This window comes from Bombyx mori, chromosome 2 (assembly GCF_030269925.1).
Source record: "Bombyx mori chromosome 2, ASM3026992v2".
Lineage (NCBI taxonomy): Eukaryota > Metazoa > Arthropoda > Insecta > Lepidoptera > Bombycidae > Bombyx > Bombyx mori.
Genome location: NC_085108.1, coordinates 3707912 through 3734439, shown reverse-complemented (window position 1 = coordinate 3734439; position 26528 = coordinate 3707912). Strand labels below are relative to the sequence as shown.

Sequence of the window (26528 nt, the reverse complement as noted above, 5' to 3'; positions counted from 1 at the left end):
CGAGTAAATTAACCCTCAAACACAGCCCACTGAGCTTCTCGCCGGATCTTCTCAGTGGATCGCGTTTCCGATCCGGTGGTAGATTCTGCGAAGCACGGCTCTTGCTAGGGTTCGTGTTAGCAACGTCGTCAGGTTGGAGCCCCGTGAGCTCATCTACTAGTTAAGGCGACGCTGATCTAGCCTCTCAAGGCTCTCAGCTAGGTAGGAAAAAAATGTTTCATTATAAAAGTCAAAGGTAGATAATGGCGGAGAGGGGGGAGGAGGGAGGCGCCTATTAAAATGTGATATCTTCTACGCAGGCTCTTGTTCTATAACTCCATGACCTACGAGGAGATGTGGTTGGACTGCGCCGACAAGCTCACCGCGATGATCCAGAACATCATTGAGTTCGCGAAACTCATACCTGGTTTCATGAAGCTCACCCAGGACGATCAAATACTGCTGCTTAAATCAGGTGAGAAATGATTGCGCTTTTTACTTTTAGCTTGACTGATATTTGTGACGATACGAAAGATTTTACAAAAATCACAATGCTCACGAGCAATCACGAGTGCTCACCAGAGATCACAGGTGCTCACGAGCGCTCAAGCGTAAGAAAATCGATTGGCGAAACTTTAAAACGCTTTCGAGACTAGCAGATTACCTCGAGCTATTACAACTAAGATTGAGTTAGGCAAATTACTGTAATCGACGATGGGTAGCTGCGGGTCGAACGTTCGTGTCATTAATGTATCGATTTAATATATTGATTAAATGTATCGATTTAATATATCGATTTAATGTATCAATTTAATGTATCGATTTAATATATCGATTTAATGTATCGATTTCATTCCAAGGTTCGTTCGAGTTGGCGATCGTCCGTTTGTCGCGGCTAATCGACGTGAACCGCGACCAGGTGCTCTACGGAGACGTGGTGCTACCCGTGCGGGAATGCGTGCACGCGCGGTGAGTACATACAGGGTGGTTTATTTGTATATCAACAACCGTATATAGGGTGTTTCTTTTTTGGTAAACTTTTATTTTGTGGCGAATGAACGTCGCTTCGCCTTATTGTCACACGATTACTGATGATAGAAATTAATAGATGTGACATATATAAAACGAATCCGAATCTTAGGGGTCAGTGACTTATGAAAAAATATTTGAGAAAGAACAAAAAAAAAGCCCGCTGAGTTTGTTTTGCCGGTTCTTCTCAGGACTGTGGCTTTTTTTGGAACCGGCGGTAGAGTTAACATTGTTATTTATATTTTGACATTCAAAACAAGTGTGTTATACTGACATCTAAGTTGAAATAAATGATTTTGAATTTGAATTTGAATTTTATGGTCGAATTTCGATCGTCGATAGTACCATAATTTAGAACATTAAATAGCACGAATGGTGCGTCAAAAACGTTACCTAACACGATGACTATGAATACAGCGTGTGTTAAAATAATATTAGTTTATTGTGTACTCACGGCCTAAAATAGAACCACCCTATCGCTTCTTTAAGCTTGAACCGTGAGACAATATTTGTGTAATATCATTGACACTACCACCTCATGTCTCATCGTGTGTTACGTGGTAACGTAGTACCAAGCTGCGTATCGATAAAACCAGTAAGATTATTAATAATCATATCGAGGGTAGGCTAGTAATGTAATGTACTTGGTCCGCAGCGATCCCAGAGACGTAGCTCTGGTGCAAGGAATCTTTGAGGCTGCCAAGAGCATCGCTCGACTGAAGCTGACCGAGACTGAACTGGCTCTATACCAGAGCCTTGTGCTCCTGTGGCCAGGTAAGTACAAAATCGTTGTAACTATACTGAGACCTTATACCTCTAGGTGGGTAGCGGCATTTACGTTGTAGATGTCCATGGGCTCCGGTAACCACTTAACACCAGGTGGGCTGTGAGCTCGTCCACTTATCTAAGCAATAAAAAAAAAAGTCGGTCACCAGTGCCCTACGCGGCCCAGTGATGTAACTATGTCGATTTCTCTCTTCGATTTTCTAACTAATGTACCGGAATATCTAATAGGCTCCGGGAAAGATGAATCCGCAGATACAGAGAATGAATCGATTTCTAAAAAACCGAAAAAGATTAAAACATACGTTGGCAAACAAAAGAAAAGAAAGTCAGGCAATCCAGGTGCTTAGCAACAGTAAATAATAGTTTAAAAAAATTAAAAAACACGCTTTATATAAAATTCAACTAAAAAATAGAAAATAAATTTTAATAAATTTAAATTGAACATAGTGTAAAAAAAAAATTATTTTATTGTAAATAAAGCGTGGTACATAGACATCTACAGCGTAAATGCCGCCACCCACTTTGAGATAAAAGTTCTATGGTCTCAGTTTTTACAGTAAAACGGCTGTCCTACCCTTCAAACCGAAACGCATTACTGCTTCACGGCAGAAATAGGCGGGGCGGTGGTATCTTTCTTATATCATAACTGTCACCGTTGGTTCCAGAGCGCCACGGCGTGATGGGCAACTCGGAGATCAGGTGTCTCTTCAATATGTCCATGTCGGCGATGCGGCATGAGATCGAGGTCAACCACGCGCCGCTCAAGGGTGACGTCACCGTGCTGGATACACTCCTGGCCAAGATACCCACTTTCAGGTAACTAATAAATAATAATAACAATAAGGCCATGCCATGTGGCACGTTTTTCGAATCCTCCCGATCCACTAACGGTGCTTTTAGGTACCTCAAGCACCGGTCACCGTTCTCGTCGAACCCGTCGCTTGCGACGAAGGGCTCGACGAGTAAATTAACCCTCAGACACAGCCCACTGAGTTTCTCGCCGGATCTTCTCAGTGGGTCGCGTTTCCGATCCGGTGGTAGATTCTGTGAAGCTCTTGCTAGGGCTCGTGTTAGCAACGTCGTCTGAGCCCCGTGAGCTCACCTACTAGTTAAGGCGACGCTGATCTAGCCTCTCAAGGCTATCAGCTTAGGTAGGGAAAAAAAAAGTGGCACGTTGAAGTCGTCGTGGCCTAAAGGATAAGACGTCCGGTGCATTCGTATGTAGTGATGCACCGGTGTTCGAATTCCGCAGGCGGGTACCAATTTTTCTAATGGAATACGTACTCAACAAATGTTCACGATTTACTTCCACGGTGAAGGAATAACGTCGTGTAATAAAAATCAAACCCGCAAAATTATAATTTGCGTAATTACTGGTGGTAGGACCTCTTTTGAGTCCGCACGGGTAGATACCACCACCTGTAACTGTAAAGACTTCAAACTTATGTCTCAAGGTCGATGGCATTTATGTTGCTGATGTCTATGGGCTCCGGCGACCATTTAACATCAGGTGAGTCGTGAGCCGACCATTTAAGCAGTTTCGATACTCGTTCATATCTTATTGTTCGTCAAAGACACTAATTGTACTAAGTCTGTTAACCCATAGACACAGCCCACTGAGTTTCTCGCCGGATCTTCTCAGTGGGTCGCGTTTCTGATCCGGTGGTAGATTCTGCGAAGCACGGCTCTTGCTAGGGTCAGTGTTAGCAACGTCCTCAGGTTAGAGCCCCGCGAGCTCACCTACTAGTTAAGGTTACGCTGAAATAGCCTCTCAAGGCTATCAGCTTAGATAGGAAAATCAAACTAAGTTTAAGGGCTTTTAATTGTCTGGTTTGGTTTTGATTCTCGTCAATTGTTATTACAGAGATCTCTCCCTGATGCACCTCGGAGCGCTGAGCCGTTTCAAAGCGACGCATCCGCATCACGTTTTCCCAGCTTTATACAAAGAATTGTTCTCTTTAGACAGTGTTTTAGATTACACGCACGGATAATTGCATCTTCGGCACATCGACGATGACGGCTTTCACGGTATTCACGTCCGCCGATAATAGATGGCGTTAGTGAGCCGCATTTTTTCTTTTTCTAATTTATATACTTGACAGCTACTCCCGACTTCCCGGCAAAACTGAACGGGTACCGGAAACAAAAAAAAAAAAGAAGTTGCATGCTAGTCTATGGAGCGCGGGAGAGATTGCATGCGACATGTTTAATTTTTTTTTTTTTTTTTCGAATTCAAATTCGCGATAAGGCTGCAGGTACGCGTTCAGTTTTGTTTGATGTATTTTTTATTTTATTTTCGTGTATGTCTGCGCGCGTGCGGACGCAATATGAATAATGTTAAATGTATCTAACTTTGAATGAAGAAATAATAATAATTATTATTATATAAAGGTATAAAATAGGAATAGAGTTTTTATTAAGAGATAAAAAGTTTATTATGTAGTGAGTTTTAATATCACACGTATTTCATGGAAATAAATCGTAAAGTTTTTTTTTTTTAAATAGGTCTTTTTTAATTATTTTTAACAGTTTTTTTTTTAAAGAATGTAACTTGTTATTTATTTCAAATGATTATATTATTGATGTTTCTCTTTGTAGATTTCTCGGTTAAGTTGTATTATAAGTTATAATTGATACTGCCCAATTTATACTTCTTTTTTTTTTGTAAATTTTCCATTCTTCTTTTTAATAATCTGCTTAAGAATACAAAACAATCAGTTCGCATTGTCTGATATAATTTAAAATCCAATTAAAATTCAATTCAGTCCGCGATATGAGAACTTCTACTGATTCGCGTTGGTCTACAACTGACAATAATCAGACAGCGGTCAGTCGAGTTTGACAATAAGACTGCATTATAGGGGCTGCCTTTTTTTTTTTGTTGAATCGTGAATCGATGTTACCAAAAGCGTCACACTGAACAAAATTTCGAACAATTAAAGTAACTTACACAAGTACACTGTTTAAGAGCAGGCAATTAAAACCTTAATTTGATCTCATTAATTATTCTTTTTGCACGCAACGTTTTCGGGTGCCATCTGCGAAATTAAAACAAAGCATAATACATCTTCAAGTACACTTACACCACAAAAAAATGCATAATATTATTTTAAAACGTTTTTTTTTTTTTTCGTTTTTAACTTTATTTCTTTTTTTACGTAAATGCTCGGTTTTCTTATAAAATTTTGATACGAATATTTCGTAATTGCCTGCTACGTAATGAAAAAAAAAAAACCTAGTAATAAAATAACCAATCAAATTTCTCTAACACTCAAGGTCGGACGGCGTTCACTTTGACAGCTGTCAAATCTGTCATCTGTCAAAGTGTCTCCCCTCCGCCTTTATAATAAGTTTGTCGAATAGCCTTACTATAGACTGGTTTATATTAATGTTAAAAAAAGTATATTATTATTATAATTATTATTAAAGAAAAATAATTAAATCTTAACTTGTATTTTGTAAATAGCTATAAAAAAAAGAAATATGTATTTTATATTTAATACTGTAAGGTTCGATGGGTTAATATTAATTTTTACATTATATGTATAGAAGCGAGATACGACAAAGGATCAAAACAAAATTTTACACTATCAGCGCTCGTGAGCTATATTTAAAAAAAAAAAAACGTTAAAAAGTTGTATCGTGTGGAAAATGTTGTTTTTTTTCCTTATATTATATTTATATATATATATTTTTTGTTAAATAAAGCAATCTGTTATTGTCCAGTTTTTTTGTTTCATTTTTTTTTACAATTATCCTTTTGTTTTTCGTGTATTATAATATTTATTATATTTAGAAGAGAGTTATATAGTATCGTTTTTTTTTATTTATTTTATTTTTATATTTCAACAAAACTTAAAAAAAAGTATTCTCTATGTATAAACTGTTCTTTTTTTTTTTCTTTAGTTAGTCACTACAAATACAGATGGCGTTGTTTAATGTTTTTTTTTACACTTTAAAATTAAAAAAAATATCCAAAGATATTTTTTAATGGTAGTTGAGCAAACGACCCTCTTGACGGTTAGTGCTCACCGCATCATTGTTAATGACGTCAGAAGTCACTGCAAACAGTGAATATTAATTGTAACTAATATTCGTCCAATGGTTCGAACTCTTTTGTTTTTAATATTTTCCTTGTAACAGTGGAAAAAAAGAGTAATGGTAACACCGGCTTGTCAAGAAACAGCCTCAAGCTTCTAGAACTTGCCACATAATTGTTACGTCTTTGCCTATTGGTAGACAGATACTGATTTAAATGACTTTTTTAAATAAGCAGATCCTACGATTAACGTCATCTGATTTGTAAATTATTTAGTTACTTAAATACATACATACATATTTATATATACATAAATCTAGCGCACAGTTAGAGACAGAATTAAGGTTAGCGTTCCACCACGGGTCGTGTCCGATTGCGATGAAAACTGATAATCGTTTGAGGAAAATATAATACGCGCCATAGCAACTGCACGTACGATACTAGATGTGGCTTGAGACTAAAGCTTTAGCAGGCGTTTTTATGACATATCTAGTATGATCGTAGGCTTTAAGTCCGATGTCTAATGTACTCTAAATTTTAATAGGTGAAAGTTTATTTGGTTTAAGCAATACTTTTACAACTCTACAGTAGAGCCATTTGAAGTTTAAAATTTGGAAAAAAAAAACCATAACGAAAATAAACTTCTTCAGATATTTGAATCGATCGAAGTTCTTTTAAAAATATCGAACTGTTATTGTTAATATCAAATAAAACGTACCTTTAATTGAAGATGCAAATTCGAAAAGGGCACATCTCTGAAAATGTACAATATGCTCAGGAAATGAAAAAAAAACTGATCTTATTTTCTAAAGCAGTGTAAAATTTAAAATATTAACTTTTGAGATATATTTTAGTGTTAACTAGCAATTCGACGTTTGAAAGGCAAACATGACTAAGCGACAATAACTGCTTTGTACATTAATGATAGGCAATAACCATATTAGATGCGCAAAAAAAAATATTTCTAGGTCTTTTAAAATAATTTCAATCCTACAGCTACTAGCTAGATTCTACTACAGCTAGATTCGTTAAAATAAATTTTGTTTTCAGTTATTACAACTTTAAATTAGTCTACTGTAAAGTTCACGCATTGTCGCTTAGTCACGTTTGCCTTTCAAGCGTCGAATTGAAAATTACTGGAATTATTATAAAATGGGTAGGTAGGTAAGCCTCAAAACTACATGTATATGAAAAAAACGTATTTGACAAAATATGGGACATGTGCCCTTTTCGAAATTGCATATTCGATTATTACAAAGAAAAATGTCGCGTGTTAAGCGAATGTCGCTTAAACCAAATAGCCTTTCATCTCTCGATATATGAGTCGTCTATTATCAAAGGTGGCAATCTGTGCATTTGGACAAAAAAATGTTATTGATATGTCAATACAGATTGATTTGAATATAATCGTCTCCTTCAAAGAATACGGTTCAAAACCTGCATTAAATAAAGGTTAATACTTAACATGTTATTTATCTAGGATGTCGTTCAGAAGAGTTTTGTGACTGCCAATGGAATACAAAGTCAATAATTCGTTTTTCTGATTTACCAATAATTGTCCAAAAGTCACATTGCCGTCTTTGATAATAGTCGACTCATATATCCTTGCGAGCTTAAAATAAACCCTACCACTATTTAGTATCTGCACCTATAAAGTATTTTTATAGAAAAAAAAAATAACTTGCCTGCGGGATTCGAACGTGGGCACAGCCGCATCGATACAATACACCGAACGCATTATCCGTTAGGCACATGCTTCATTTAATTAAACTATTTTTTCCCTTTCTGGGCGGAAAGTGGTATCTTTCGTCACGCTGCGCTAAACAAAGTTGCCGCTTTCCGCTTTTGTCGGACAAAAAAATAGTATACAGCTCTGGGAAAGTAAAAAAGTAAACCTCAGATCACATGTAATTGTTAGCCGACGCGAAGCCTTTTCTTATTTTCCTTCCCAAGGGGTGTAATATACTAATTAGCATTTTCTTTAGATCATAATCGGGCAGTGAGATTTAATTGCCAATTGTTTGATCACGCATGACGTCGCACGGTAAATTAAGTTTATTAAAAAGCATTCACAATGGCGGTCTCCCGATCAACATGTTGATCAGTTAGGATTGTAATGATAGCGTCACGTTGACACGAACGGACAGGACACGATCCGTCGTTGTTATTAAATAAATAAAATATAAAAGAAAAAGAAAAGAAAAAAAACGAAAAAAAATAAGCGAAATAATTATCTCTAGAGCACTAAGACTGAATTCGGCTGAATATTTCCCTTCGCCTATTTGATGAATTTAATAAAAAGCAATACTTAATTATTTCCGGCGTTTTATCGAAATCTACGCGTGTTTTATTTAAGAAAAAGAATAATTATAATTAGGTTTTTAATGATTACATATTCGCAATATATATTTTCATTCGTATTCGGAAATAGGCGATTTTTTTATTGCTGCCCACCTGATGTTAAGTGGTTACTGGAGCCCATAGACATCTACAATGTAAATGCGCCACACACCTTGAGATATAAGTTCTAAGGTCTCACTCAGAATAGTCACAACAATAGTCAATGAATTAGGGTTGCGCTTTATCCCGGGATACCTAAAAGCCTAAATCAATTTCGACTTACAAATATATCTATACGAACGTCGGTCTGTTAGTCACGGTAATTTTATAACAAAATCAATTTAATTTAAAACAATATTGTTACAATTTCACGCATGGGCGATTTCAATTGCCAGTTGGTAAATTTCAATATTTCTCTAAAACGAAGAATCCGTTAAGATTTTATACACACTACGTCAATAGTAGACGTTGAGACATCGCAATGGTCGCCTTTGACCTCAAGGTTGCAGATCAGGCTCAATGCAATCAGTAATAGCTTTACATCATCAGAACTATACGCCTTTTCCGTGTTTTTTTTATTGCTTAGTTGGGTGGACGAGCTCACAGCCCACCTGGTGTTAAGTGGTTACTGGAGCCATAGACATCTACAATGTAAATGCGCCACCCATCTTGAGATGTGAGTTCTTTTGAAGTCGTCGTGGCCTAAGGGATAAGACGTCCGGTGCATTCGTGTTGAGCGATGCACCCGGTGTTCGAATCTCAGGCGGGTACCAATTTTTCTAATGAAATACGTACTCAACAAATATTCACGATTGATTTCCACGGTGAAGGAATAACATCGTGTAATAAAAATCAAACCCGCAAAAATTATAATTTGCGTAATTACTGGTGGTAGGACCTCTTGTGAGTCCGCGCGGGTGGGTACCACCACCCTGCCTATTTCTGCCGTGAAGCAGTAATGCGTTTCGGTTTGAAGGGTGGGGCAGCCGTTGTAACTTACTTGAGACCTTAGAACTTATATCTCAAGGTGGGTGGCGCATTTACGTTGTGGATGTCTATGGGCTCCAGTAACCACTTAACACCAGGTGGGCTGTGAGCTCGTCCACCCATCTAAGCAATAAAAAAAAAAAAAAAAAAAAAAAAGCCCCGCGAGCGCACCTACATGTTAGGGCGAAGCTGAAATAACCTCTCAAGGCTATCGGCACAGGTAGGGAAAAATAAAGTACTAAAAACTTCCATACAGATCGTAAGCGTATAATTATCCTCGCACGATAATGCTAGGTACTTAAATTATGTTTTTGCAATTAGCAAATTGTTCATGTCTTTTTTTTTTTTTTTTTTTTTTTTTTTTTTTATTGCCTTTGTAGGCAGACGAGCGTACGGCCCACCTGATGGTAAGTGGTTACCGTCGCCCATGGACTTCAGCAATGCCAGGAGCAGAGCCAAGCCGCTGCCTACTGCTTAATACTCTCCACAAGCCTCGTTTGAAGAAGGACATGTCATAGCGTTCGGGAAACACCGTGGAGGGGAGCTCATTCCATAGCCGGATGGTACGTGGCAAAAAAGACCTCTGGAAACGCACTGTGGATGACCGCAGTGGCTCCAGGTAGTATGGATGAACTCTACTCCGGTGGCGGGCGGTGCGATGGTAAAAACGAGACGTTGGTATCATCTCGAACAATTCCTCAGAGCACTCCCCATGGAACATGCGGTACAAAATACAGAGGGACCCGAAGTCCCTCCGCAGACCCAGAGGCTCCAAGCGATCCGTGAGAATGGGATTATCGACAATCCGAACGGCTCTCTTCTGTATGGAGTCAAATGGAAGAAGCTGGTATTTGGGAGCCCCGGCCCAGAGATGGGAGCAGTACTCCACGCGAGGCCGGACTTGTGCTTTATAGAGCAAAAGTCTTTGTCCAGGCGTGAAGTACCGCTTCGCTCTGTTGAGGACTCCCAGCATTTTGGACGCCAACTTGGCTTTGCCTTCCAAATGACTCCGAAATTGGACATCGCTCGAAATGTCGACCCCAAGTATCCCGATACTCTCGGAAGCTTGCAGGGATACTCCTTGGAATTGCGGCGCCATGACAAAGGGGTCCTTCTTCGCAGTGAACGCGCAAACTTGTGTCTTTGTCGGGTTGAATTGAACCAAGTTCAATTCACCCCATTCGGAGACTCGCCCCAGAGAGTTCTCCACTTCAGACACAAGTTTTGATCGTCTCTCTTGCACCACGCTCCGAGAGAGACTCTGATGGCCGATATATCGCGCATCCCCCGTGCTGTCATCCGCATAGCAATGCATGCCATCAATAGACAGCATGTCATTGATATACAGGATGAAAAGCGTGGGGGAGAGCACCGAACCTTGTGGAACGCCAGCGTTAATGGTCATGGTATCAGAGCAGTCACCGTCTACAACGACAGTGATGCTCCGCCCATCCAAAAAGCTAGCGATCCACTTGCAGAGACCCTCGGGGATTCCGTAAGATGGTAACTTCGATAGAAGTGCCCTATGCCAGACCCTGTCGAAGGCCTTCGCGATATCAAGGCTCACAGCAAGAGCCTCGCCCTTGCTCTCCAAGGCTTCAGCCCACCTGTGAGTAAGGTATACAAGAAGATCGCCAGCTGAGCGACCGTGACGGAAACCGTACTGTCGGTCACTGATCAGCTGGCGATCCTCCAGATACTTCAGGAGTTGTATATTTATTATTCGCTCCATCACCTTGGAAAGCAAGGAAGTTATCGCGATAGGCCTATAACTCGATGGGTCCGACCGGTCACCCTTCTTGGGGATAGGGTGGACGTGGGCGGTCTTCCATGAAGACGGAACCCTATTAGTGCAATAAGAGAGGCGATACAAACGCGTTAGCGCAGGCGTCAGCTCAGGGGCGCACGTTTTCAAAACCACTGCGGGGATGCCGTCTGGCCCACTCGACTTATGGACGTCCAGGAGTCGGAGCTCCCGCCTGACTGCACACTGCGTGAAGCAGATCTCAGGCAGGGAGCTATCACACCGGGGGATGTTCGGTGGTGTAGCACCCCCGTCGTCCACAGTCGAGTTCGAGGCAAAGAGTTTGACCAGAAGGTCAGCCTTCTCTTTCGCACTATGGGCCAAACTGTCATCGGACTTGCGCAGTGGTGGGAGACTAGACCTGCAAAAGTTTCCTTCTGCAGCTTTGGCGAGCGACCAAAAAGCACGGCTCCCAGAGGGATAGCTATTTAGCCGCTCGCCAACTCTAGCAACGTGCTCCGACTTCGCCTTGGCAATAACCTTCTTGTAGGACCTGGAAGCGGCGTTATATTTCCGCCTTTCCTTTGAGATGTTAGGATCCTGACGTCTCCTGGCATTATCCCATGCCACGTATGCGGACCGCTTGAGGTGTGCAGCATCCCTGCTGGCATTGTTATACCAGGGTCTACTGCGACCCCCAACGGGCACCTCAGAGGAGGGAATAAACAATTCCATCCCCTGGATCACCACGTCTTTAAGACGGTCCGCACAGACATCAGGATCAGCAGAGGAAAAGCAGGACCGCCCCCATGGGTAGGATGCGTAAAATTCACGCAATCCATCCCAATCTGCTGACATATACTTCCAAACTCTTCGATACCCGGTCGTCGTTCGACGACCAGGACGAGAGAGTGGTACAACAGCACGGATAAGGCAGTGATCAGACGATCCAAGTGGAGCGTCGACCACCACACTGTATCCGGCCGGATCCGTGGTCAGCAGAAGGTCCAACAGAGAAGGTTCGTGCCCCTCGATATCTGGGACACGGGTGGGCTGTGTCACCAGCTGGGAGAAGCCGTAGGCCAAGGCGAAATCGTAGGCAGTCCGACCCGGGAGGTCAGTGGTTCTGGACCCCAACCACTCTTGGTGGTGAGCGTTGAAGTCTCCAAGGACCACCACCTCCGCAGATGGGTACTGCTCAAGCACGCGGTTAGTCCCCTCTTGCACATGCTCAATCAGAGCTGAACCTGCATCACTGCTGTGGGACCTGTACAGGCAGGCGTAGATTCGGGTACAACCCCCGTGATCCACGCGCAGCCACAAGAGGGACAGGTCCCGTTGTTCGAGGCCTCGTAGACGGCGACAACAGACATCAGCCCGAACGAATACACACACCCCGGCTTTACGCAGGAAGTTGTGCTCCAATACGTAACCGGGGTATTCAAGATACGAGGTATCATCCGGAGTTGATATCTGCGTCTCCGTCAGAAACAGTAGGGCAGGCTGCGCCGTCTCAAGATGGTGGTGTACGGCGTCAAGGTTGCTATGTAGGCCCCTGACATTGCTGAAATCCACATTAAATGTGGAATAGGGGATCGCCGATATAACCCTTTTTCTGTTTATGATTTTCATTTTTGTTGTTTTTTGGAGAGTGGGATAGGGTGAGGTAGGATGTTCGAAGTGAAATCATGACAACACCTGAATAAAGCGCGGAGCATAGCGTGTGGTCGATCACGGGTTGCGTGAGAGACCGACGCAGGGCATGGAAGGGCCCCCAGTCCACCCTGCGTGCGATCGCCGGGATCCACTCCGGTCTCCGACTCCGGCACGACGACCGCACGACAGGATTTTACACCGGTTGGCGGGACAGCTTCCCGGGGCGGAGTTTAGTAGTGACACCCGGGTTCAGGTCCCCTACTGACCGGCGGGCGGCGGCGAACACCGTTTCACTGGGTCTCCCTATACCCCCGTCAAACAATCACGTCCCGCAAGCTCGCACACACGTTTGCTCCGCATGTTCCAGGTATCATCAAGATTCACCTCCAACAAGGAAAAGGAAAGGGAAGGAATAAAACTGGCTCTCCAACCCACACGCCGGAACACAGCTAGGCTATTTGGCGGCGGACTCTAGTTGGAGGGTGGTCGCCAGCCAGTCGGACTAGGTCCTACCACCGGTTACGTTTTCGGCTCCCGTTTTGCACCACCCAGGGGTTACTTGTAGGGAATCGCGGGTTAAACCTACGGAAGCGGGAAGCATTCAACCCCCAGCGGGAAGCATTCAACCCCCAAATGTCTCTTTGTTAATTATCTATATATTAATACGTGAAGCAAAAACTTTGTATCCCTTTTTACGAAAATTGCGCGGACGGAGGAGTATAAAATTTTCCACACTTATACAGAATATAGAGAAGAAGTGCACAATGCAAATATTTTTTAAAATAATTCAAAAAAGATACATTAAATCAATAAAGAAAACATTACACACACTACGTACCATGTATTTGACGCACACACGCATGCATACTATTTATTGTCAAACTTTTGTTCTTGACGTCTGTTGTCAAATTGAGAGTAAATATTGTTTGTCTTTGTTAATATTTTTTATAGTGTAGTCTTGGCGAAATTTGTGATTATAGAAGTATAAAATACAATCATAATAGTGTACAAACTTACAATTCCAATTAATTAGACAACTAGTCGTAATTAACAAGTAAATGAGAAACATATAATTCTGTGGCCCGTAACTAAAATATTTGTCATTAAATATAAAGTAAGTTTTTATATGAAACTAAATAGTGTCGGTTTATTGAAAATGTTTTTTAGCGGTAGGCAGCGGCTTGGCTCTGCCCTTGGCATTGCTGAAGTCCATGGGCGACGGTAACCACTCACCGTCAGGTGGGCCGTATGCTCGTCTGCCTACAAAGGCAAAAAAAAAAAATTGTTATAATTTTTTTTGAGCCAAAACGGCGGTAGTTTCTCAAAAATCTTTCAAATTACTATGTACTAGTGACCCGCCCTCGCTTCGCTTCGGAAACATTAAAACACACATGAAACCAAAAAAAAAATAAAAAAAAAAGTAGCCCATGTTCATCAGGGACAATGTCGGCTTCTAATGGAAAAAGAATTTTTCAAATCGGTCCAGTAGTTTCGGAGCCTATTCGAAACAAACAAACAAATCTTTCCTCTTTATAATATTATTAGTATAGATATAGATATAGTGTTGGTTTATTGAAAATGTGTCATAATTTTTTTTTGAGCCAAAACGGCAGTAGTTTCTCGAAAATCTTTCAGATTACTATGTAACAAACACCAATTTAGTTTTCATACTGTTTAGTTATTGATAGCTCATTTTTCTAACCCTTAATAATCTATATATATATAAATGAATTGCCGTTCGTTAGTCTCGCTAAAACTCGAGAACGGCTGGACCGATTTGGTTAATTTTGGTCTTAAATTATTTGTGGAAGTCCAGAGAAGGTTTAAAAGGTAAAAATAAATATGAAAATGCTCGGAGTTAAATAAAAATAACAATTTTGTTTTTCCTTTGATGTGTCCCCCCCGTCGGACGGATTCCTTTTGTTTGTTTTATCGATTGAGGCACTACGAAGTCTGCTGGGTCAGCTTGTTTACAATAAAAAGAATGATTACTATTCTTAGTATTAAGTAGACCTTAAATAGGTATACAGGCCTTATTAGCATCAGACCACAGAATTTAAATACTTTAAATATCAGTTTTTTTGTGTGCTAACTATTCGCCATGTTCAATGAAATTTTATTAAGATAATAACCTTTTTAATGTTTGTAGAATATTTACTATAAAAAGTGCATCACTAAAATTGAAGTGTATTTAATTTATTTATTAATTATTAATCTGTTAAAAAAATATGTTTTTGAATTACAATCTTTTTTTAAGGTAAATTATGTTAAATATATTAAATGTTGTAAAATTTTTGGGTGCAGTAGTACAATCATGAATTTTCTATAATATATATTCATTTTTGAATGCTCTAAAACCAGGGTTGTCAGACTGATGATTGGCAAAAAATTTTTCGGAATTTCCGTAAGGGCGGTTAAACAACCTACCCTAAAATCAATTTCGCGAATAACTCGGAGCTAAGATATACGAAAGTGGGTTTGAGTCCAAATAGTACAAGGCTAGGCTGTCAATTCAGCTCAACACAAATAAATTCTTCTCTCCAGTACAAAGCATATTTAGGGAGCATCTAGCTAATGACGCAATCCGTCAGTTTCACACGGAGGGTTCTAGCAGGTCTGAAACTCCTGTCAATGGTTAGTCAGATCAAGAATCGCGTTGGCACTTATCACTAAACCCTATGGTTAGATTCACGAGGGCCGTGTTTGGAGATTCAGAGCAGAGGACGAGGCAATGATAAAGATCCCAAGGGGTCCTGTCTGGTTGTGTCCACCGATTGATGTCCAGCCTTAATAATACCAAAGCTAACATAACAAAGACTGGCCAAAAATCATTCCGCATACCCTCGCACTGCTAGCAGAACTGAATAGCTAGAAAGACTGATTTTTTATTTTTACATTTAATAATAAATAAATTATCGGGGAAAAATTACACACGACGATCTGGATAACCCAAACTGGTATTCCCTGTACTCCAGGAAACAGAGATTGACACACACACGTATATACATTAAAATAAATATATAGATGCGAAATATTCAAACTAAGAGCAAAACAATCTTGTTCATCACATGAACGTTCGTTACATGGAGGAACCGAACTAAGACGTCCGCTGCATTCGTGTTGAGCGATGCACCGGTGTTCGAATCTCAGGCGGGAACCAATTTTTCCAATGAAATACGTACTCAACAAATGTTCGCCATTGACTTCCACGGTGAAGGAATAACATCGTGTAATAAAAATCAAACCCGCAAAAGTATAATTTGCGTAATTACTGATGGTAAGACCTCTTGTGAGTCCGCGCGGGTAGGTTCCACCGCCCTGCCTATTTCTGTCGTGAAGCAGTAATGCGTTTCGGCTTGAAGGGCGGGGCGGCCGTTGTAACTATACTGAGACCTTACAACTTACATCTCAAGATGGGTGGCGCGCTTACGTTGTAGATGTCTATGGGCTCCATTAACCATTTAACACAAGGTGGGCTGTGAGCTCGTCCACCCATCTAAGCAATAAAAAAAAAAGGACTTCCAGACTCTCGGTCAAGGAGTCGCTAACCACTGCGCCCCCAAGTCAGACGAAGTTGCCATTCAATTGAGGCCGTCAGCGCAAAAGTGGCCTAAGCTTACTATATTTAGTATGGAGATAATGAAGATTGAATTTACTTTTACACTGTACTTTGTAGGCAAAAACAATACGCACAAAAATAATGTTTACAAAGCCATAATAAAATGTAATCTATGGGTGAAATTAGGGATTTATTATGTTTAAAATAAATCGTAATATATATAAGTACGAATATGAAAAATTGTGGGTTAAGCCACTTTTTCGCTCACCGCCTCAATTAATTTCCTAATTTTGGCTCGTAAACGTCTCTAGCCTAGACAACCCTGCTCTAAACACATCGAAGGGTGTAAAGTTATTTAGTATAAGCGAGATTTCTCTGTAATTAATTGAATGTCTGTGTTATTTAATACAAGCGGCCCGCTCCGGCTCCGCTCGGGTCTTTAACAAAAATTTCAACGACATTTGACGTTGTTTTATTTTTTTAAATAAAAGAACACTTATTGCGGCATAACTATAATAGTTAGACATATGCTGTTGCGACACTTTTTGTAATTAATAATGTGTTCTACAAAGTCGTGGTACATTATTTTATTCTATCATCAATAGTTTTCGCAGGGCACACGCGATGTAAAGAATATGTTAGGTAATTTTTTTACACCTTGGGTTACATTATTGGAGTTTTAGTAAAGATCCCAAATATTTTTCAAAATAGGAAAATAGCCTATATCACTCGGGGATAGTGTAGCTTCCAAACAGTGAAAGAATTTTTCAAATCGGTTCAGTAGTTTCGGAGCCTATTCAATACAAACAAACAAACAAATCTTTCCTCTTTATAATATTAAGTATAGATCATTATCAACAGTTAGATGTTCTTAATTGAACTTCGATTAAGTTTACTCCATTCAAATAGCTGAAGAAGTTTCTTTTGTCAAGATATTCTCACTCTGTAAAGTTGCAAAAATGTCGTTTAAACCAAATTAGACTTTAACACCTTGATATTACAATGAAATTTCTAGTAATTTCGATTTTCGCGACACGTACCTACACACAATTAAAATTAGTTTTACAGTTTAAATTCGCGTTTAATAGTCATAGTCCGTGACTTTACTCGGAAAAGTCGGAAATAATATAAAGACAGACAGAGTAAAACTGGTTTAAATAATTTTATTTATTTTATTTGATAACTTCAATTATTATATACCTAGTCAGGTCATAAATTCTGTCACATGTTTAATGTCAAATAATTGAAACAAGTTTATTCATTATGTAACCATTCATATACCAAAATGAACTTAACAAAACATAGATTCTTATGACACTAAAGTTTATTCAAAATGACGGATTATTAAGCGTCCACTCCATATTTAAAAATGAGTAAAATTCTAAAAGTATACATTTTTATTTTCATGAACAATTCGAAATTCGAATTCAATAAACTTTTTTGTGGCCAGCATTCTAAAAGAAAAGTTTTTACTGTGTGACAATACTTATGACCTGACTAGTTATATTTATATGCAATAACAATTTGCTAACAACGAAATGTGTTTGTTTACTAACTAAAATATTTTTTTGAGAGTTTTTCGTCAACCCGTAATGTAAGGCGAATGTCAGACGCAACGCGTGTATTTCATTGCGTGCAATTCATATGGAATAGAATTTTTAGGGCGTTAGGGAATAGTCCTAACGAACCCTGCAATAAGTTACAAAGACGCAAAGCATTATCTGAGATGTGAATGTCGAATCTGTTACAATAATGAATCGATCTATTAATGCAAAGTTGAAGAGTGCTTTTACCGAAGCCAAGCCGAAGCAACATTTATCAGCGAAATCTATCTTCTATATATATATAAAAACGAATTGCTGTTCGTTAGTCTCGCTAAAACTCGAGAACGGCTGGATCGATTTGGCTAATTTTGGTCTTGAATTATTTGTGGAAGTCCAGAGAAGGTTTAAAAGGTAGATAAATATGAAAATGTACGGAATTAAATAAAAATAACAATTTTTTTCCCTTGGATGTGTCGGACGGACGGATTCCTTTTGTTTGTTTTAAGTTTATTTTATACAGAAGTTTAGGTCTTTTATTTATCGATTGAGGCACTACGAAGTCTGCCGGGTCAGCTGGTCACAAATGTCAGTTTTAGTAAGTTAGGCTACTGAGCACGCTGCATCTGTGTGCTTAGTGCGAGCTTTTAAACGTTTTCGATAGCGCAAAAGTTAACTCAAATTTGTATGCGGTTGGAACAGCGCCCTTAGCAGCTAACGTAGGTAAACGTTCCAACTCCATACGAATTGAGTTAACTTTTACGCTATCGAGAACGTTAAAAAACTCGCACTAAGCACACCGGAGTGTCCCTTGATTTTAATTTGTCTTCCATTGCGCGCTTATATCCATACAAAGCCGAAATGTATTTTTTGTTGTATTTCGCTTATCTGGTTTTTCGGGATGCTTATGTAAATTGTAACTACACTACTGGCTCAAATAATTGACGCCATATCATGAACACAAAATGGGAATCAACTTCATTGTTTATATTTTTATCTATATATGTATTTATTTGATTCTTTAATACCATTGTAAAAGATGCGTAGGGTGATATGTAATGTACAAATTTAGATTTTTAATGAGACAAGAATGTATTTCGCGTGTAACGATATGTTGTTGTATTAGAATGAGTGGTCCCTTTTATAATTTGTCACTTCAGAGAAACTTTGGCGGTTTGGTTCAATTTCGAGGGTAGGATGGGGGTTGTCAAACGAAAGGAGTGTCACTGCGTTCGACTCCCACCCCGCTTTCCGCCCCCAAAACAGGTCCGAAAAATTCCACCCGGAAAATGTCAAGCCATCGAAAATGATAAAATAACCAAATATCGTTAGCTTTAATATCGCCACGAACTCACTCTGGCGGACACAAGAACTTTGTTTTTTCCCGGCAACTGGCTGTAATTTCCATTTCAGCTGTGCATAACTTCACCGCTGTTTACTGTTAAACTTATTGCCCATAAAATTTGGAGGATGTATGGTCAAATTTCTTTGTCCTTATCAGATACAAAAATACAAACAATTTACGTCATCGCTGTCTTAAGTAGCGGGCAAGAGACAGTCTTGTTTCTTCTCATTCAGCTTGTCCATTGTATTGTAATGTTTCTAATTTAAATAATCATTATAAGGCTTAAAACAATCCCAGTATTTGAGTCAGACTGTAACCGTTTCGTTTAATTCATGAAGTTTGACATTGACAGCTGACATTGATGACGTTTATACGTACGTAAACCAACTTTTTTTTACTTGAAACTGGCATAAAGTTAAAACTGTTGCCATAAAGAAAAAAGAAAAAAAAAACAACTTTTTTTTCTACCTATTCTCTGGTAGCCTAAGGGGCTATTCCAGCTATTCACGGACTGGAAAAAAAAAAAACAAGCAATAAAAAGGCTATTTTGTTTTTCTAAGATGTATGTTGTTTTTGAGGACAAGCGAAAAGATTTCGATAAAGATGCTCCTAAAATTATTTGAAATAAAATTGAATGTTTGTTTTAGTGTTCGAGAATTATCGTGTGAGCGATCGAGCAATGTAGGTTTTAAGACGAATTTATATAATAAAAAAAAAAAACAAAGAGATACGCACACTTGAAGTGACAATATTAAAACATTTTTGACTATCTAATATATAAAATTCTCGTGTCACAGTTTTCGTTGCCATACTCCTCCGAAACGGCTTGACCGATTTTGATGAAATTTTTTGTGCTTATCCGGTATCTATGAGAATCGGCCAACATCTATTTTTCATCCCCCTAAATGTTAGGGGTAGTCCACCCCTAAATTTTTTTATTTATTTTTTAGACAAAATTTTTAATTTCTATTTTTTTATGATACAACATACAAAAATACATACAATCCTCAATTTTCACCCTTCTACGATCAACCCTTATTTTTTATTTGCTAATTAAAAACTTTAAATTTTTTTTGCGAGAATTTTGTTTTTATTTTGTCATGACGAAGAATAAAAAAAATTAATATTACTCTGAAATTTTCACCCCTCTACGATCAACCCCTATTTTTGTCTTACTTACTCACTATACTGTCTTACTTACTCACTATACATTATACACTTAATATATTTGAGAGCTATACAATACTATACCTTTTTCAGCCATGTTTTTTTGGTTTTATTTGTGTATCAATAGTATGTTAATAGGTCTGAGAATCGGCTACTATCTATTTTTCATACCCCTAAGTGAAAAGGGTTGTCCACCCCAAACATTAATTTTTTATTTTAATTTTTTGGATATATTTTTTTTGTTTATAATGAGGTATTATGTTGTTAAATGAGGATTTTTTTCTACAGTAGAATTACCCTAGAAATCTTATTTAAGGCAACACAACGTTTGCCGGGTCAGCTAGTAATTTATATGTTTGTCAACTATACGAGTTTTTACTATCAACAACAAGTACATTTGATATAGGAAGTTCTGGCAATCAATTCCAGTATTAATTATTTTTATACTAAACTAAGATGCCCTCTCGAAGCATGCGTTCATAAAAATTTCTCCGAATCAAGTATGTCGGGAATATGGTTTGGACTAAAATTCTTCCTTTTGTGATCGGAGAGTTATCAAACCAAGATATTTAGAATGTCTTTTTCTATTACTTCTAAATGACTAAGACATATTGATAGCACGGCTCACATAGAGAATCTTGAGAGATTTTGACAGCTGCTGTCAGATTTAGGTTTTTTAAAACCATTTTAGTGTTTCCACTAAAGGAATCAATCAAAGCTCGGGAGTAGCCGCCATATTTTCTAATTTTTGTTTCGAGAAAAAGTTTTGTTGTTTTTTTTTGTTAATTAATAGGCAAATGAATTCGTTTGCTCCTATGTTATGTTCTCATGATAAAAAACTTTAAAAAACTTTAGAAAATTACAAAAGTTAATTTCTTTCCAGATATAGAGCGTTCTATTGTGAGCTTGTAATGAAATAATCATTTGTCACATGGAAATATTCATAGGGTACAGACCTAAACAATAATAAATAAAAAGTACATTTGTCACAACAAAGATTTTCATTGAAGTTTTACAGTTTAAAATTTTAATGAAAAACCGCCTTTATTTTTTCTTGTGTGCGTATCTCAGTATCATTGTCCCAAGTTCGACAAAATCGTGTCCATTTTGAGGCTGCCACGTTTTTACGAACTACGAATTTCACTCACAAAACACAAAAAAAATGTTTTGGTCCGATTTCGTTATTGGGAACCGCCCTAAAAACAGACGCTCTTTATAATTATGCAAAGAGATACCAGCGGAAATGGAAAGCGTTTTTTATTTGTCAGACGAAGCGTTTTGGCGAGTTCATAGAAATGAAAATTGAAGGTGGGTAGTAATAGCCCATTTTTTATTTCTGATACATTCAGTGCAGTTTAAAAACTTGACTTAAATATTGACTGATACGTTTTTACTGGTGGTAGGACCTCTTGGGAGTACGCACGGGTAGGTACCACCACCCCGCCTATTTCCGCCGTGAAGCAGTAATGCGTTTCGATTCGAAGGGTGGGGTAGCCGTTGTAACTATATTGAGATCTTAGAACTTATATCTCGAGGTGGGTGGCGCATTTACGTTGTAGATGTCTATGGGCTCCAGTAACCACTTAACACCAGGTGGGCTGTGAGATCGTCCACCCATATAAGCAATAAAAAAAAAAAAAATTGTCTAGGTTTTAGGCAGTATAGTTTAGTATATACCTAATGTTGGTTTTTTTTTTTTTTTTTTTTTTTTTTTTTTTTTCCTACCTAAGCTGATAGCCCTAGCGGCTATTTCAGCGTAGCCTTAACTTTAGTAGGTGAGCTCACGGGGCTCAAACCTGACGATGTTGCTAACACGAACCCTAGCAAGAGTCGTGCTTCGCAGAATCTACCACCGGATCGGAAACGCGACCCACTGAGAAGATCCGGCGAGAAACTCAGTGGGCTGTGTCTGAGAGTTAATTTACTCGTCGAGCCCTTCGTCGCAAGCGACGGGTTCGACGAGAACGGTGACCGGTGCTTGAAGTACCTAAAAGCACCGTTAGTGGATCAGGAGGATCCGAGATGACGTGTTTAGGGCGACGTCGACTGCTTTCCATTCTGTCCGCAGGATCGGGAATGTAGTTACCGGCGGCCACGATGAGAGGGTTCTCGTGTCGTGCCGCTTTATCGAAGTGGCGCATGGACGCCGACTGCAGATACTTACTGATGGACTCTAAGTCCAGGTCGTCATGGAGGTCGACGTTCCTGACGAACCACGGGGCTCCGACGGCTATCCTGCAAAAACGGGATTGAATAATTTGAAAGGATTTTAAGTGTATGCGGGCCGCGTGAGCGAACACTACACTTGCATAGGTCATGACGGGGCGTATGCAAGTTTTGTAGAGTGTCACCTTATTTCTAAGGGACATTTTACTTCGCCTACATATCATCGGGTAGAGACGTCCTAGGATGAAGGCGGCACGATCGCGTACCGTCTTGATATGGGGGCGGAATGTCATCCTACTGTCGAGGGTGACGCCTAAATATTTGACCTTCGGGGCCCACGGTATGGGCTGGTCGAACATCGTGATTGGGCGAACGGCGGGGGCGGGGTTATTGACGCGCCTAGTCGGGAGAGGGATGCTCAGCGTGGTGTTCGGAGGGCGACCCCTTTTGAAGAGCACCGCTGTGCTTTTCGTGGGGTTAATGTCGATGCGCCACTTCCGGAACCACTGTCCCATGGTGGTAGCTGCGGTCTGAAGTCGTCGATGAAGCAACGCCTTCTTCCTACACGAGTAGTAGATGGCGGTGTCATCGGCGAAGAGCGCCAGATGGGTCTCCGGAGACCGGGGTATATCGTTGATATACAAACTGAATAGTAACGGGGAGAGGGCGGAGCCTTGCGGGACTCCGGCTGTGACGTTACGGGGCCGGGAACGCGTTCCCTCGACTCGATATCGGAACGAACGGTTCGACAAGTAGTCTCGTATGATGAGCACGAGCCTGTCTGGCACTCCCATGTTATACAGTTTGTATATCAAACCGTTGTGCCAGACTTTATCGAACGCCTTCGCTATATCGAAGAAGAGGGCTCCTGTCGGAATGGGTTTCCGCCTGTTCAGCCCTAGTAAGATGTGCTCCGTGAGGCGGTGCACTTGATGGACGCACGAGTGTTTGGCGCGGAATCCAAACTGCTCGTCTATAAGAATTTTATTCGCGGATACGAAGTCCCAGAGGCGTTTACGAAGGAGCCGTTCGTAAAGTTTGCCTATCGCCGGGAGGAGACTGATGGGGCGGTAACTCGCGGTTTCGTTCTTCGGTTTGCCCGGCTTGTGTATGCCGATAACGTCCGCTTCTTTCCACGCCGCGGGAAAGATGCAGTTCGTCATAGCAGCATTTAATATGGTGGCCAACATCGTTATCAGTTGGGCTGGTAACAGTTTAAGCGCGCGGTTGCGGATGCCGTCGGAGCCGGGAGCTTTCCGTGGTTGTAGGCTATCGATCGCCTCCTTGACCTCGGAAGTGGTAATGGGGGGTAACGCGTCCGAGGGCGGCAGGGAAGCTCTGCGCTCGACCTCCCTGTCGACGAACTCGGTGTGTTCGGGGTCCGCGTGTTGAGTGCTGGTGGTGCACTGCTCTTGCAGTGCATCGGCCAGCAACTCTGCCTTGTCATCGTCATCGTAAGCCGGTGATTGGCCTGAGGGGCGTACGAGAGGCGGCATAGTGGCTATAGTTTCGGACTTGAGGGTCCTAGCTAGTTGCCAGTATGCTTGGTGAGTGGGCGCGAGTTCTTCTAAATAACTATCCCAGTTTTCGTTTCGGGCGTCGCTTAAGCGGGATTTGACCTCCCGCTGTAAGCGACGCATCCGAGTCCGGTTTGAATCCGTGGGATATCGATCGTAGGCCCGGATTGCCGCGTTTCTGATTCTAACGAGGTCCCTAAGATCGGGGGAAAGTCTGATGCGGTGGAAGCAGTCCTCCACATCGACTTGTTTCGAAGATCTTATGATCGCCGTCGAGACGTGATCAGTGAAGATGTTTATGGATTCGACGGTATCCTCGGGGGATGGAGTTGAATCCGGGCCGCAAGGGAGGATTGGTGGAGCGGTGTCAGCTAAGCACGTGCCCAGCTTCTTCCAATCCACCATGGTCCTCGTATCTGGTTCGCGGTTGAGTGGGCGACCGAGCTGCATGACGACAGGTCGGTGGTCTGAGTCGAGTTCTGACATTGCCTCGATGGAGCGTAAGCGCAGAGTTACGTTCCTCAGCAGTGCCAGATCTATTGTGCTCGGACGACGCGCGGCGTTGTACGGATAGTACGTGGGGGTCGGGGGGTTGAATATTTCGAATGTGAGGTCGTCTATGAACGCGTCGAGACGCCTACCGTTCACATTCGTGCGATGGCAGTTCCACCTAGTGTGGTGGCAATTTAAATCGCCTGCCAGGATGACCGCGTCCCCCATACCGAACAGTGTCTCGAGGTCACTGCTCAGGAGGGGTTTGTCAGGGGGGAGATAAACGGATGCGATGACGATCGGCTGGTGTCCCGTCAGCGCGATGCGGCACACTGACGCCTCGATATGTAAGAGAATAATGTTGGACCCAAAAACACTGGCTTCATCTATGTCGCGCGCGGTAAATTTTTATTTAATCTGTGGTTTGTTTGTTTCCGTAAAATCTACACTAAATTAAGCCTTTCTTAAATTTGATTACAGTTCTTTATATTAGAAAATTTGTTTTGTGAGTGAAATCATTAAGATAGTATAATATAAATTTCGATATTAGACTTCTAATTGGTGCAAATAGAGCGAGGCGTGTCGTTCGTCCCCCTCGCACTCGCACACGACGTGTTTAATGCGAGAGTGATAGCAATAGGGTAACTTCGCTGCGTAGTATTTTTAGGGGTATTTCTAAAATTTTTGTACTATGTTTTGCTAAATTTTTTTCACTTGAAAAAATTAAAAACTAATTCATAAATTAATTATAATTATAGATACGGACACACGCATTATTAAAAATAGATGTATTTTTAACGGCAATTTTTTATTTATTTGTAAACACGAAAAAAAAATTATTTTTTTTGTGTGTCGTTGCGTTTTTGTAGAATGTCGGGTGTAATGAACACATAGAGAAATGTATATTAACCATTGTTTTATATAAAGTTGTGTGTAAACAAGAGAACATATTGTTCTCGATTCGAAAAAATATTTTTACACATACCCAGAACATATTCAAGAAAAAAATCTATGAAAGTATGCAAAATATATAGAACTTATAATGTAAAAAAAAAAAAACAGATTATATTACATATTTCTTATGGACGGGTCGATTGAAAACGAGTTACAATAAAAACAAAAACAAAAACAAAACCAGTCGACGCTTCTCAATCGACCCGTACATAGCTTTGTTGATTTATAAATAAAATATATTTAAATAAAATAATTTAATATATAAACAAAACATTGTACCTTAACTAGTTGACGGGTGAATTATGAACCAAACAGTAAAATAAATGTTATTTGTTTTTATTCTTGAATCACTTACAATGCGGTTTTATTTTATTTCATCTTTTTTTTTTTTCCTACCTAAGCTGATGATAGCCTTGAGAGGCTATTTCAGCGTAACCGTGGCTAGTAGGTGAGCTCACGAGACTCAAACCTGTCGACGATGCTAACACGAACCCTAGCAAGAGCCGTGCTTCGCAGAATCTACCACCGGATCGGAAACGCGACCCACTGAGAAGATCCGGCGAGAAACTCAGTGGGCTGTGTCTGAGAGTTAATTTACTCGTCGAGCCCTAGCAAGCGACGGGTTCGACGAGAACGATGACCGGTGCTTGAAGTACCCAAAAGCACCGTTAGTGGATCGGGAGGATCCGAGATGACGTGAAATTTCATCACCTTACAGATCCGGCACTTGTATGCTGTTACACCGATTTGTCTCCAGAATTTCTTTAACACTAAACATACCATAAAGAGTCAAATGACCCATTTTGAACTTTTGCATTGAAAATGCACGTACCGTCTTATTGTTTTTGTACATTTCATGACTTTTTCTTATCAATTAATCTACAGTTAATAAACAATTTTTTTTTATTTGTTATTTTGCGTAATACTAATTGTCGTGTACAGTTATCTACCCGCTACCTATGATAGTATGATAGAAATAGATATTATAAGTAAGTTATAGTATTACAATTGTTGATCGAAGGTTGGTATGATGTGTTAAAAAGGCGCGAAGAAATTCACAGCCGAGATAACGTTCCGCCTAAGCGCGCCAAAAGTTCTCGTTTGTGATTGGTTGATTTATGCGCGCCATGTTTGCACACTGCGGCCGAGCGAGATAGCCCTAGTCTCTGTTTTTGTTGTTTTAAAACCTTATTTCTATCAACTGAAAGTCTATATTCCAAAAGTGTC

At 40.2% G+C, this 26528-nt stretch overlaps 1 protein-coding gene across 8 annotated transcripts in view; it reads left to right on the top strand.

The window, feature by feature from the left end:
- Positions 1-5519, top strand: part of Hr3 (hormone receptor 3) — a 148016-nt gene extending 142497 nt beyond the window's left edge. For 6 of the 8 annotated variants that reach the window (XM_062671835.1, XM_062671843.1, XM_062671833.1 and 3 more), the window contains 5 exons: positions 300-454; positions 840-948; positions 1664-1782; positions 2460-2610; positions 3659-5519. In XM_062671835.1, the coding sequence (XP_062527819.1) occupies positions 300-454; positions 840-948; positions 1664-1782; positions 2460-2610; positions 3659-3785 (661 nt within the window). In that variant the 3' untranslated portion in view covers positions 3786-5519. 8 annotated transcript variants of the gene reach the window in all.
- Positions 5520-26528: the final 21009 nt, after the last annotated feature.